This window comes from Pogonomyrmex barbatus, unplaced genomic scaffold, assembly GCF_055798465.1.
Source record: "Pogonomyrmex barbatus isolate J1 unplaced genomic scaffold, ASM5579846v1 scaffold16, whole genome shotgun sequence".
Lineage (NCBI taxonomy): Eukaryota > Metazoa > Arthropoda > Insecta > Hymenoptera > Formicidae > Pogonomyrmex > Pogonomyrmex barbatus.
The window spans coordinates 4,632,176-4,647,589 of record NW_028297112.1 but is presented as its reverse complement, the minus strand read 5'-3'; the positions used below and the strand labels follow the sequence as shown (position 1 = coordinate 4,647,589).

Below are 15,414 nucleotides of genomic sequence, written 5' to 3'. Positions count from 1 at the left end.
ACAAAAATAAATTTAAAAAATTGATTTTATTTAAAAACGATATTTTGTTATTAAATTATTATTTGTTTTTAAAATAAACTGTTAGAAAAAAATACCGTGAAATTTTAAATAGTAATAGAGGCAGATGCTAATTTACTTCAATTAGAAGATAAATCACAAATTGCGAAAAGGACAGTTTTTACAAAACAAATCTTTAGACTTTAAAATTTTTTAACTAAACTTAAATTTAAATTAAAACTAAACTGAATTTTATTATTGAAAAATTATATTGAAAAATTAGATGTAAATGTATAATTAGATATCTTAAAAAATTCATCCATTATTACAGGAAATTTTGTTAACATACAAAATTTTGCCTCAAGCTTAAACAATTTTTAAATTGTTTTTATTTCGCACTATATGGAGATAGTCTTATCGGAATGAGCTGATGATATCTTAAATTGTGTCGTGACAGCATTTTAAAGCTAAAGATGTGTACGAAGCTCTTCAAGTTACACGCGACACGTTTACTTTAGCATTCCATTACTTCAAATATATTGCGTAACCGCGAAGACAAAGAGTGGTGTCCATGACAATCTTGTTACAGCGCCGTCACCGTTATATAAAGTTATGAGCACGCATCGAAGACAAGCTTGCATAAGCAAACAATTAAAACTATTCGCAAAGGAATACTTTAATCATGTAGTCCTTCCGAGTAGCAGATCGGCAATTTGAATAATCAGTCGTTCCACGAGAGGAAACGCCGCTTTGATACCTTTCCAACTCGCGACTTTTATTTACCGCCTTTACGCACACAGGCGGGAGTTTATAAGCTACATTTAAAATAACTACCTTTCCCGTACAAGATCACGCTTGTATCTCCCGTTCCACCGGAAGATGCCGGATTACGTTATCCATTCCGGGCTTGTTGTGCTGAATGTGCACGTGACATATAAGGCAAATCGGGAGCTCGCGTTCTCGCGCCGCGCGCGTTCCACACCGTGTGCATTTCCCGTGTGTGTTTCGCATTTCTTCTTTCTTTCCATTTTTTTTTCCCTTCTTCTTTTCGAGAGAGAGATTTCCGCATCACCGAGCGACCCATCTCGAAATTCATCCGACGGGAAAAGGAGGCGTGTGCGCGCGCCAATCCTTTCGGTAAATAATTTTCGCTGGGCGGAAGGGGCCGCTTAAAGCTGACGGGAGCAGAGATTTTCTCCGATTAATTTCCGCCTCCGTCCTCGCTCTGCTCGCGCTCGTCGTTCCCGCCTGGCATGGTTCTTAGTTTCGAGTCCACCGGGGCGTATCGCATCTTCCCTTCCCCCACGTTTTCCCGGTTGTCGTCGTTTCCCTCCTTCCCCCCCTTTCCCACCGTCATCTCCTTCTCCTCCTCCTCCTCCTCTTGCACTTCTGTCTTCCTTTTATATTATGCATTCAAGTTATTCGTTATTTATAAGTATTGCCCTTAAACTTTTTCAGACCTTATTGCTCTCACGGAAGTTAGCCAACGCCGCAGGTAATACAAGTATGATTTATCCTTACCTCGTCTGACCTGGTTCGTGCTGTTTCCACTTACGAAACGCGCGGTATTTTCACCCGTCGTCATCCCCTCCTTCGATCTTCGCGAAAATTTGGTAGTTTCAAAACGTGAATGAAAATATTTTTTTAATTTTTTTCTCTCAGCTAACAAGATGCAAGTTTGAAGCTTGAAGGTGATTTTTGACACGTCGCAAGGGTTGACGTCGAAAACGAGAGAAAATGTCTCACGCTGTTTCAAACGCAGAAGAAAAAAAATGTCTAAAAATAAGGAAAGAAGAAAGATGTAGTTGTAATGTAAATGTGTCTTGATCTCGGATAAAAGCGTTTCTTTTTTTTGGTGACATCTCAATAATACCGTGTTTGAACGCGGATCTCGAACGATTTCTGTCGCGTGGGACGTAACGTCAGAGGCCGATGGTGAAAAAGGTGCTCTCTGATTAATTTCCGTTTCTCGTTCCTCCGTGCAAAACGCGTCCGGCTGTTTTCGGACTCGACGAGGCGTGTCATACACTCGACGCATCGTTGCCGCCTGCCGCACCGTGAAATTTGCGTCAGAACAAATTACGATTATTAGAAGCGAAACACAAGTGCGCGCCTTTGCACGATCTATGAGCTGAAAGTCGTGGATTTCCTCGCGAGACTTCATTCGCTTTTATATCGACACACCGTCTTATTAAATTGATTAAATTTTAGCATCGTCATCCTGCGCGCATTAAAGCTGTCGAGTAATGATGAATGAAGAGCGTTGGAGAATGAATCAGATTAAACGTGAAAAACTCGTTCCCCAAGTAGAAAATACAGTGATTGCGCACAACTGAACAATCGAGGGAGAGAGTTAGTAGATCAAGTTGACGTGAATGGAGGCGAATCGGTGTGAGCATGATGTTGAGATAAAATCTGATTCAGTTTCTTTTCCTCCAATCCCATTCACGCATCCCCTCGTTATATCTCACTCTACCTCATGTAGGACGTGCGTGGTCGCTACGACGATAATTGCTACTTTTGTGATTTTATCTCTCTCGCCACAGAAGAGATCTAGGTCCGCCAATAAAAAATAGTGCTTCACGCCGATTAATTTTTACTCTTCTTTCTTTTGCTCCCCTCCTCCCTCTCTTTCTTTATCTATGGGGCACTCATTCGCGCGACCATGTTTTCGAGTCCGCCGAGGCATATTATACCCGCGACGCATCGTCGTGCTCCGCCACCCCCGCCGCCATCATCCTCCTTTCTCCATCCATCGTTCCTCGTTCGCCGATCCCGAATTCGTTATAACCCAGCCGAGAACCACGCAACCGTAACTTCGCAGGATACGATGTACGCTACAGAGAGCTCGACTAAATCAAATTTACAAGCTGCTGAGTGTTTCCCTCCCTCTCTCCTTCGCTTTTCCTCCTCCCCCATCTGCAGCCCCTTTTCTGCCACCTCTCGCCTCCCGCCCCTCCCCGGTCCGGCGCGGCGTCCTCCGAACGACTACGTGTTCCGGCTTATGCCGCGGCCCGAACCGCTATTTTCGTCAGAAGTCATTTAAAAGTTTTTCGTGCCGCCGTCTGCGCGCCAAAGTAGACTCTGAATTATTTATTCGGTGCCGGCTGCGCCCGGGCGTGCACGCGTCGCGTTTGTTGGAGGGGGTGGTTACGGTCATTATTTCCACGGCCGATCGCATTATGTGCAACCGCGCGCTGCAGCCCTCCTCCCGACGAGGTGGAAAGAGGGAGGGAGCGGGCGGGGATGTAGGAGACGAGAGGCCGAAAACTTTTATGGGTATTCGATGAACGTTATACAGCCACTTCCTTTGCGTCTTAATCGGCTGAGTATACGGAGTGGTTATTGCTATTGCATATTACATCACATGAACGTAACTTAGGAAGGTGTATCACGTTCTAAGTGGCTCCCTCCAAAACAACCAGAGCATTATAGAATAGTAATATGAATATGAATATTTATGCTCCTGCAAGAGAAATTTCTACTACTACGATATCACTGATAATATTACATAAATCGATAGATAATATACCGAATAATAATATCGCCGGTGATAGATGTATAATTATGCATACATAGAAAAGAGGAATGAATTGTAGTAACGATAATGCCGAATATGCGTTGTTATAAATACGCGTAAATTTCAATTAACAGGTAATTGTAATGCAGATAACTAGGTAATTAAAAAGATGGCAATACAGAAATCTGATCGCTCGATTTTTCGTATTGCCGATTCTTTTTTCATAATCATATAATAGATACACTCATACTTTACTTAATAAATTTTGCTCTGTTGCTAATAGTAAGTTATATTATTTTAGTGGCTATTTGTAAAAAAAAATATTATTTATTGGATAGGATTTAATATCAATTCAAACGATATATAAATTACTTTAATTAAGGAATTTAATTAATAACTGAGATTGAATTCTATATAGATCTTTTATATATGCATATATATTGGCATTGACGTATTTTAAGATGTTATCTTTGAATGTTATATAGAGCAATATATTTAGATACATTTCAGAATTATCATTTATTATTTTCGATCCTTATGTTTGAAATCATAATTATATTATTCAGCATTTATGAATCTCTATCCCACGAACTTTTATTATAAATAGAATTTATATTCTCACGTGATTTTCCTAATACCATTGAATCTTTCGTTTATCATCAATCTTTCAATAGGTCAGTTTATCAGTATTTAATGAAACGGCGTTTCTTGAGCTTGAGATTATTTGAAGATTATCATGAATTATTGTAAGGTATAAGCAGCAGATTATATAACGGACGTTTGTAGAATTGTATAACTGTTGATTAATCAGCGAACAATAACAGACTACGAATAGTCCCTTAGGTGTTGACAGTTTACAGGCCGTTACTATTGTGGATAATTGATATTTTGTCGAATCATGATACTAATCAAAGAAAGGAAAAGATTAATGACAAAATGTGCATTTCGCCAAGATTAATAATTAACTGTAATATATATAATATATATGTAATATATATAGGTTCAACACGTCGCATAGATATTTAATATAGATATATAATAATAGATAATCTTGATCAAAATAATTGATTAATTTTGACAAATGTGTTTTAACGTGAATGGTAGATGGACAATGTATCGAATAGCGTGAATTCGTATAATATATCGGTTTGCATAATCAAATAAGCCGGCAAAGTGCAACGATCTCACGAATTAATATCAGCCATTTCACCGCAAATGCTGATAGCGCTGTATTATTTAAAAAATAAAAATGCTTTTAAAACAAAAAAAAAATTTCTAAAAATATTTTTAAACAAACAAATGGACGAAAATAAATATTAAGGAAAGAAAATGTTTCATCTGCCTGTTATTAATAAACTGTAAACTGATTGCCGCATTGCCATCTTTAAGTATGACGCATGTATCACGCGTGTATCACGCGAGAGCACGTTTTGCATTCTTTTTGGTTGCGCAAACGAGTAAACTTGGGAACACGCGCGATTAGCATACACAGTCGGACACACTATGAAGCGTATGCACGCGCATGCATATGCATCGCATAGGCCGGAATTAGCTTGAAATGCTTAATTGAACGAGCATCATCGACGCGCAAGTCTGCTCGCCGTCGTCGATTGATGTATCACGTAAACATGGCGCTTACCAAATCAACGCTTAACCTTAATAATATTGGCAAGCAAACGTGTAGTTGGATAAATCGGTCAAATACATTTTCGATGATCCAACTTGTACTTGATAATTACAACAACGATTATAATTACATTTCAACAAATATAATTAATATTACACATATTTTTTAATTCCGATTAATTAAATGACCTCTGCCATTTTGGTCACGTGAGATATGAAAATGGTGGCGTTAATCGTCCATAATTAGAGTTATTCAAAACGTTTCCTATGTTTCTATTAATATACAATATCTTTTTCTTACGCAATATCGAGGAGGAAATTTAAATTATACAAGTTTTGCTCGTGTATACGCGCGAGGGTGAACGACAGGAAGGGCGGAGACACCGGGGAGGAGGCAAAAATACCTGGTCCATGATAAATGCCTCGACACCCATCACGACGCAACGACATCACGGTGCGTCCCTCAAAACAGAGCTACAATGCGGCCTCTCGTAACCATTATGCTAAAATGCAATCTCCTGATAACCGCAGCCGCGCCATCGCGGAGCTTAATCTCACCTATCTATACAGCCGTCGGGGAATGGAAACAAAATGGGAATGAGAGACCGGTTCTGCCTGGCCGAGTAATTCGGGATAAAGAGGGCGGCATTGGGGATGCAGAAGGGACAGCGAAGAGAGACAGAGGGAATAGCGAAGAGAAAGAGAGAGAGAGAGGGGAGGGGGAGGGAGAGTGGGGGGGAGAGAGAGAGAACGGACAATGGTGGCCGAGACTGGAGATACGAAAAGAAATAAATTCCGCAATCGATAAGCGTCCGGTTAAACGTCAAAGCGCACCGGTGTGGGTAGACGAGGCACTTTCGATCCTTGACAAAAAAACACAATCGCCGATATCCAGGGGATATAGAGCGCGCGCGCGCTTGCTTTGCCTCCCTTTTTCCGGCTCGCCCGCATTTTTTTCTTTCCTGGTGGAAAGTCGAGTCGATGCCGGGAGTACACGTTGTAATGCTCGCGATCTCTTTGGATTCGTTTCTCCTTTCCTCTTTCTCTCCTCCCCTTCTCCCTTTCTCTCTTTTCTCTCTCTAGAGGGGGCTCCGCAATTTTACTACATTGCTGATGGAGATATCCGGATAAGAATTACTTCCGGCTGCTTGAAGGATTGCAAATCTTTCAAATGAGATATGGAGTATTACGCAATGAATTTCTATGATTAATATATAAGATACAGGAGATTGTTTTTATTTTTTTTTTTTTTTTTTTCATTTTATAGGTATCAAAATGGAATTTAGGGAAATAGCACGAATATAAAATTTATAATTTTAAATCATAAATTATAAATTATTTATAGTTTTTTATTTATATTTCTATTTAACGTTTAAAATTTATTTGCATTAATATATACATATATATATATATATATATATATATATATATGTATATATATATATATATATATATATATATATATATATTCATGAAGATTCAAATTTTAAGAGAGTTCAAAATAAATACCCCATACGTATGGTTTATTTGAAAGTAGTGCAAGTCAAATATCGAAACGAAATGATTTCATCCTATTTGCACGACGAACATAAATGCATTCATGGACGACACGTGAATGTTGAATGTCGATATCACCAAACGCGTTCCATTGATGTGTGAAGTATGACCCATTTATTAATACAAATGTGTTAAATAAAACTCAACTACAATTTAATGTGAGGAATTTATTTTGATGAAATACATTTTTCTCAAAATTCAAAAATTAACTGATTAACTGTAATTATGCAAATCATTTAGCTCGGAAATATAGAATCGCACAAGAATGTCGTCATTCTGTAACATTCTGTTTCTAAAATAAACAGCTCATATATCGACGTCGTATTTCCCGTCACGACGTAATTCGCTCGGCTATCGACAGCCATTGCCACGACTTAGTCAGCGGAGGAAAGAAGTATTCGGAGTGGGGGCAGCAAAATCGTTCGGCGTTTAGCTCTCTTCCGGGGAGCGTTGGAAAAGTTTAGATACCTCTTCGGGATCCTCTTCCAGGCGAGCGAATAAGCAGGCATTAAAGGCTTAGACCAGAGATCGAATTGGAAGTACCTACGTAGCGTTCCTGCATCTTTCCTTTCCACCCTTTACCCTCTTCTTGCAATTTCTTTCTCTGTGTCTCTCTCTCTCTCTCTCTCTCTCTTTCTTCCTCTCTTTGCCTTTCTCGCACGCCCCATTCACTCCGCTTGTTCGCCGTCGTTCTGTAACAAGGATCAAGTATGGCCGCGCTGGGGTAGGTTAAGCGTCGAGAATCGTCGAGAATCTCAAGGGGGTCCGTAAGGCGTAGCGGAAGTGGAGAATCATCGTGTGATCACGTTTGTGTTCTTGCCAACGAGATATTCGTGATCGGATCAAACCAGGCCGACTCTGATCAGGCCGGAGATTCACGAAGCTTGAACGCAAATTATACGTTCTCCTTTTTGCCTTTCTGTCAAGTTATGAATAATAGATATTGTATAACGCGGTGATTACGCTGATCTCTAGAACTGTGTGTATTCGCGTAGGTTGGAGCAAACAGCAAGGCGGTGCTTGCTTTCCCTTCTGTGTGATATGGTTTAGAACATGTCCGTTTCCTGTCCAGCACTTGACACGGACACATGTACACACGCATACAAATACGAGAACAATAGTGTGCTTTCACGCTGTACGCCATGCACGCTTGAATAAGTATACGATCATAATCTATGATTGTATATTTACGCGATTGTAGACTGGCATTATTCTCATTCTGGTATTAGACAAACATTGTATTATTCTATTACTACCGTTGTAATTACGCGGTGCAGCTAATACTAGAAAGCGTTATACAAATTTCATACTAATCGGTTGATTGATAGAAATAATATGAAATAATTGATAATTAGGAGAAAATACTGTATTTTCTATATAGATTAACTTTTAATGTATAAAATATAAAAACGTAAACATTGCATTGTAATATCCATTGTCATGCGTTTAATATGTAATGTTAACATCTGTCATTGTTATGATGAAAAACATTTCAATTTGCTGCCTGAAAGCGCAGCGAATCTGTAATTTTACATTTTAATGCATCATGCTCTGTCATCTATTATAATTTCAATATTTTTGCTCGCACTTTTTCGGATTGACATGAATTTTGTTCTTTTTTCAGCATCACCGAATCATCGCCAAGCAATCCAGATTGAATTTCAATGTTTCCAGAACATGTTTGGTAAGTCAATCTTTATTTTGTAACATGCAATTATTCTTATGTACATCGTATAAAAATATAGAATGCTATTAATATATAAATATTATAAGTGATAATTTTTTTATTAAAAATTAAAACAGTTTTATCGAAATTTTGTTAAATTTTATTTTCGTCTAGTATCTAAAAATTTTATCTAATATCTCTAAAAGCTCAAAATACGAGAAAATAAATATTCAGCTTTAGCGCACAAGAAATTATTTTTCTTTTTCACGAAGGATATTCCTGTCCTGTTCGCCATGGAATCCAGTTCTTCTATTGTCTGATGCGTTCGAAAACCTCTTTCCATGATTATTTTTCGCGATATCTTCCTACTCGGGATAAAGAAGTGGGTTTAAAATCGGAGTCGAAAAAATTGTTCCGCCTGCGAGCATCACCGACCTACAAGCACGTTCCGTCGTAACAGGAAGCGAGAATGTAGGAATGGTCGAGGTTAAGCATCGAGGATCGTCAAGCTACTCGACCGACTTCGTTCCAAAGATGAAAGCGCTCTTAATGGAGTACCATTGTCTGGTTTCGTCCAAGTTTCGTCTCGAGACTCCCCGCCCGACCGAGTCGACCGTTTTATCTTTCGAGATTTTGGATGCGATCGCTCGCCGGTTTACAAGGTGGTCCGCAAGACGAGGGAATTGCTTGAACTGTCGATGTAATTAATGGCTTCATCAGTTCGCCTTGCGGACTAATTAATTCGTCGTCTCTCGAAGACGTGTCACTCTCCCCCGCGAAAACTTTCTCCCGGCTCTTTCGATATGCGGATTTCAATATTAATCGAAAGGTCGAAAGAAGGAAGGAAAAACGCGAGAACTTGTTGCCGTGGACAATGATTGAAATTCTGATTTTATGGCAAATGTTTTGCCTGTGATGGCGAAAATGTGGCTACGTATGTTACGAGCGAATTTCTATTTTGATGAAATCCGGGAGATGTGCTGTAAAATAGCTCAAAATGAAGGATACATACGGTGTACGTGTTACATCGCGGACTGCTCCTACGTTTGAAATACAAAGCACGTGTAAAATATTTTTGAATTCGGGTCTCGCTTCGAGGTTTTTGTGATAATATAGAATCACACTTTCATGATAAAATTTTAAAGATATCCAGCAATATTTGAGATATTTGTAGCAATATCTCAATGTTGAACGTCTTGTGACTCGTGTAGGTCTGTTCTATAATTTTAACGACAATGTCGTCGTATGTTTTCCTTACATAGTTGAGCAATGATACTATAACGGTAACGGCGTCGTTATCGTTTTTAATGATTGTCGTTAAAAGTTGGAAAATATTGATTCTGCTGTCTGGAATTATTTGGATTGATGATGTCAGAAACGAGAAAACATATGTTGGGAATTTTTAACATACATTGAAATAGAAAGATTTTTTAATAAAATAATATTTTCAATCTGTTGTGGAAAGATTATTTTTAGATTCCGCGTATTTTAGAAGCAGTTAAAATTATCAGCAACAAGAACAATGCACGTTAATTTTTCTGCTTCACTTTGGAAAAGACGAAGAACTGCGGTAGAGAAGCATACGATGTCGAGTCGGAATAACTTTACAGTTTGTAATTATTAATAAATTATCATATTTGTGCGCTTATTTATAACTTATTTGTACGCTTACGAGTCTGTATGTTTTTTCATCTATCTAAATAATATAATCAATAGAACTTGTAAAATATAATGTCAAAAATTTATCTTTTGCTTTTGATGATTGATAGATAATCATATATTTAAAATTAAATTTTGCTTTTGTTTTTGAATTAGGCGAGAATCTCATAAGTCAATCATTTAAATTTAATGAGGAATTTCGCGAGAGAAGCATTTGTAGTATAGTTCAATCACGTAATTATTAATTAGTTATTTTGATAAAATGAGAACCTGCCAGCATGTCGATTCATGCTCACACGAGAGGCGATAATTTGCGAGACTCATTAGTACACTCTCAATCCAATTTAAAATTTCTCTCTCTCTCTCTCTCTCTCTCTCTCTCTCTCATTCTCGCAGTCGCTCTCACCGAATTTCCTGAGCTTCCCGCATATGCATTATTATGCATTATGCATATGTTTCCGGTCGTGCACCAATGCACCGTTACGTCCTGACGATCGTGATTCAAAGATACATATCTCAGATATGCATATATCTTAGAACTGTGAATATCAGAAACGAAGCAAAACCCCTGAGAAGGACCTTGTACGTTCCTTGGAATATCAATGTTCCGAAATTACAAACTATTACGTCAAGTTTTAATGACGCAAACGGATAATGAAAAAAAATCTATTGTCTATTTTTATCGTGTCCTTGGATAATTTTATATTAGTTTCTTTTCTAACAAATGTTTTTCTTTCTTTTTTTTCTTACTTGAGTTGTATTTAATATCGAAAATTCATAGGAACTGGTTCGTAATGAAATTATGAAAAAAAGCGAAGGAAAGTGTGCCGGCGACTAATATACGTTACGTATATAAGCCGAGCTGAGCTTTGCTAAAATTCGAACACTTTCGAAGAAATTTCGTCCTTTTTACGCGTTGATCCCCAAATTTATCATCGTCCTGTCGAGACATGTCGATACTTTCCGAATATGCCGAAGGTAAAATCGCGGCGAGCATTAAAGGGAGGATCTTCAACCTTCCGGGAATGAGAGACGGGGGTTGAGAATGACTCGACAAAGTGGAAAAGGGGATCAACGAGAGGAAAAGGGGTGGGTTGAGTTACTTGGGAAGGTTACGGTAATCCGGCAAGCTCATCGTGTAATTTCCCATAAGGCGGCGCAGAGGCTTGTATTTCGCTTTTGTCAAAACTTTCGACAAAGTATATTTCACTACCCCCGCTATCTACATACAATGATACCCTCCCGTCTCGTCAGTGTTTCACATCGTTTGCACTCTCACTCCATCTGTTTGCGGTCTGCGGGCGCGCATTGCAGCAATTTCTTTGTCTCGACCGATTTATTTTTTAATTTAATGCCTCGTTATAATTTGCTCACCTTTTTCTCGTTTTGACTCGTGCTTTGTCGATTCGTGCTTTCATTGTTATTAATTTATTTTCCGATATTTCTTTTCTCGTTTCGTCTGTCTCATCGAGACAGGCGTCGGACGGTGCAGTTTCGCGCACATGTCGCGAGGCTTAATTAGGCTAATGGATATCCGTAATTGATGCAACGAGACTGTCCACTCGAGTGCTGAATAACGTCCGCTGCCGACCCCGCCGCGTTGTGATATAATTCGTCCTCTCTCAGCGAGAATCCCGTCCGCTCTCGTGAATTTTTCGGGCGTGCGTCTGGCGGTAATCTTAGGATGCATTATTCAAAATTTATCTTGTCCTGTGAGTTACGAAGTTCCATACTATGCGTACAGTATAATATGAGAATAGGCAACTTCCATCGTGGGTCGAGCCTGTAAAGTAATATGAAAATCTCGATAATCGAAAAATATGAAGGGGATGACGCTGATCTCGAAACTTTTCGAATCTTTTCATCTATCTTCGCGAAATTACGATTGACATTAATTAATCTTCTCGCAATTCGCACGACATAATATATGACGTGAGAAGCTGCAATAACAATCTCGGCGAACCCTAATAATGGAACTATAAAGGGAAGATTTTGCGCTTTTGAAAGGACGTCGAAACTTACGATGAAAAGTGTATGTTGAAATTAACGAGTTTATTATACGAGAGAGAAACAGAAACCCGACGTTTAGACGATACTTTTTTTATGTCGATTGTCGCATTAATAACGCGCAGGAGATAACATTGCGTTCTACGTTTCTCATTTCTTTTCCCCGACAGCGAGCACGGGCGCGTAAAAATTGCGTCGCATTTCTCTGTGCCACGGCGCTGTGCGCGAAACTGCGCCCGGCGCTGCGAGAACGCGTGGTCTGAAATATTAAACCGTGCTAAAAGCCTAAAGTTAAACATCGCGCCCGATTAATTACGAAAACATGACCGCGGGCGTGGAAGTGCCAAGCCGTATGCCGCTTCTCGGTATCTCCGTGCGTATTTTTCGCGCGGGGTTTACCTTCCGCTTCTGACATATCGCGTCGGCGGCGGCGGCGGCGGCGGCGGTGGCGGCGGTGGCGGCGGCCGCGGCGGCGGCGGAAGGATGCGGAGAGGATAGAATAGGGTAGGATGAGACGGGACAGGACACGGTGGTGTATTCGGTTTCGTGAAATGCAACGGAGATGCATTAAAGCGCGCTGCTCCTTTGGCCAGGAATATAATAGAATTTCCTGAGAGGAGAGAAGCCGTGGAGAGAAGATTAGAGCTGACCTTGTTGGCCTAGGAGAGCGGAGAGAAGGAGGGGAGGAGCTTTTCGTCTTTTATCCTGATTTCAGGTTCAATTAGAACATCGTCTTTGGTCGAATATCGGTTCGTGCGATATTATTACGTCATCTCGGTGACGAAATTAGTATTAGCAAGGCTTTCTCCGGACCTTCAAATTTACATATCAAAGTGTCGCAGATTAACCACTCAGATCGACAATAAATTATATTCTATTCTATCAAAGGAACATTTCTGTGAATTTCCGAAAAATGCGAGATAACTTCTAAGAGTTATTTTTCGTTACGACGATTAAGTATTTCGCGCGAAAAGCCTATACTAATTTATATGACTCAATAATCTAATGTTTATACAGAAGAGAATTAGTTTTAAATCAAGAAAAATATTCTTACATATAAACAAGAATATTATAATTTTCTGAAAAATTTTAATCTAAATTTGATTTTGTGAAATTTGTATTGATGCAAATATTATTTTTGTTTAACTCAAGACTAAAAATCTTTCATATGAAGATAATAATGTTCTCGTATATATGAAATATAGTCTTGATTTAAGGCTTATTTTTTTTGTATGACAACTTCATCGATAGCGTTGGAATTCGATATACTCGTGATGAGCATCGAGTAATCGCGACCGATAATCGTCACGTAGTCGAATGGAAGAAAGGTTTTGGATGCTTACGCGAGTGCGAGCAATGGGATGTTCCGTCGGACGCGATAAAAGGCATTGCAAAAGTAGATACGCTAATGTCTGCGCTCGCGAGCGGTGAAATATAATGGAATCTATGACGCGTAAGCGCGTCTTACGGGGCTGCGAGCGGCGGCAGATAAGCTACACCACCGCCATCGCCGTCGCCGCCACCGTCGTCATCTTCCGTATGCAACGAATGGGCTAAGCCACTCTCGGCGGTACTCGCGAAATCGATAACGAGCCTCGCCCGCCGTCGCCACCGTGCCGTCACGCCGAGGAGACAGACGACCGACGGGCGAGAAACCGCGTCGCCGAGGCCCTTCGACGTGGAATTAAGCCTTCCGATATTATAACTTCCGCCTCACGAGGTGCGAAGGGGAAAGAAAGAGAGGATCTCCCGAAATCGACAGACCTGCTCGCGCATGTGTCATTAAAATGACAGTAGCTTTGGAGCTGTAAACGCGCTCGTAAACGCGCGATGTCACTTTAACGAGCGTAAATATATTTTTGAATATGTGAAAAGAAGCACGGGGGAATAGAGAAATGAAAGTCCTTTGCGAATGTGCGCGTAATGATAATCAGAGATAGGAACTGGTACAGCGAATAGATTGTAACGAAGGTAGCGTAATTATGGGATTGTATCTATAGAAACGATTATATCTATAGGAGCAAGACCACAACTACGCTTCATAGGTAGACAATGTGGATATTATCTCGCATCTTGGGACAGGAATTAAATGCAACGTAATAGACAAAACAGTTCTTAAGAACCCTTATCTTCCGCTGTAGCCTGCCATTACGAGTGGCAAGCATTTGTGGAATTTATTTTTAATCGGATCGTCGACGGAGAGAGAATAAAAAGATTCTCCTTTTGGCCACTTTCTTCCTTCTTGTCATTATTCCTACAGCGCTCGAAAATTCTCTGTATCGTGCGGCGGCTACCTTTCTATCTGATAGGGAGAGTGTGGAGGGGGGACGGGAGGGAGGGGTAATACCCTCCCAAAGTTTTCCAACATTGTTTATCGCGGTTGCCGCGAGAGAATAATCGATTAAGGGGAGAAAGGGGAGGCCCCGATCTCTCCCGCTCTCTTTTTCCCTACCCCCCCCCCCCCCCCTTCCGGAAACTTTCGTCCTTCCGGCTAACGCCAAATTACTGGTTTCGCCCGGGCCGCATCTGAATGGAGGCTGACAGCACTTCGCAGCTAACGTGCACTCAACTACTTAATAATGTAACAGTCAGCCAACCACTATGCGCCCATTATGTTTCCATGCACGTTGCACAAGAACCCAGAGGTAATAGCTTGCCGGTGGTTGTAATATAGGATTCGCATCCTGTATCGCGTTGCGTCGCTGTGTTTGTGCACGGCACCGCGTCGAGAGGAGAGGAGAGAGAGAGAGAGAGAGAGAGAGAGAGAGAGAGAGAGAGAGAGAGAGAGAGAGAGAGAGAGAGAGAGAGAGAGAGAGGGCGGAGAGGAAGGGAGAGAGAAACGCAGGAAGAGAAAGAGATAAAGGGAAAGAGAGGGAAATTTATTATGTTCTGGGATAAATCCTCTAAAGAACAAAAAGCAAAACGCAACTGCTATATACAGAAGTGAGTCGGCAGTTATAAGATAATAATAGGGAAGAATACAACGTATCTACATAACAAATAAACGTGTCGGAATGAGAAAATATAAATTACGTTTGTGATGATGAGTATAAGGATTAAATGTGTGTGTTAAAGAAACCTAAGTAAAATGGAAATATCCAGGAAGTTCTATATGCAGTCTCTCGTTAGCTCTCTGTATATCTACTGTTTATCTGTTTATTTGATTTTCTTAAAGGTATAAAAATCCGTATGACTAAAATTAGTATTGATATACCAAAAATAATTTTAGATATATAATCAAGATATATAATAATATAAAAATATATACCTTTATCTATTAGGGAAAGGCATTAAATATATAAAAGGATAAATGTCTAAAATATATATGATGTAAGTTAGTTTTATCAGATAGATCTTTGGTAGTTGAAACATATTCGTTCTG

At 39.8% G+C, this 15,414-nt stretch overlaps 1 protein-coding gene across 1 annotated transcript in view; it reads left to right on the top strand.

The window, feature by feature from the left end:
• The window catches only part of LOC105423430 (uncharacterized), a 200,579-nt gene that overhangs the window by 118,624 nt on the left and 66,541 nt on the right, over positions 1-15,414 (top strand). Inside the window, exon 3 of the mRNA XM_089074070.1 lies at positions 8,325-8,384. Coding sequence (XP_088930196.1) covers positions 8,325-8,384 — 60 coding nt within the window. The remainder of the gene's footprint in view (positions 1-8,324; positions 8,385-15,414) is intronic.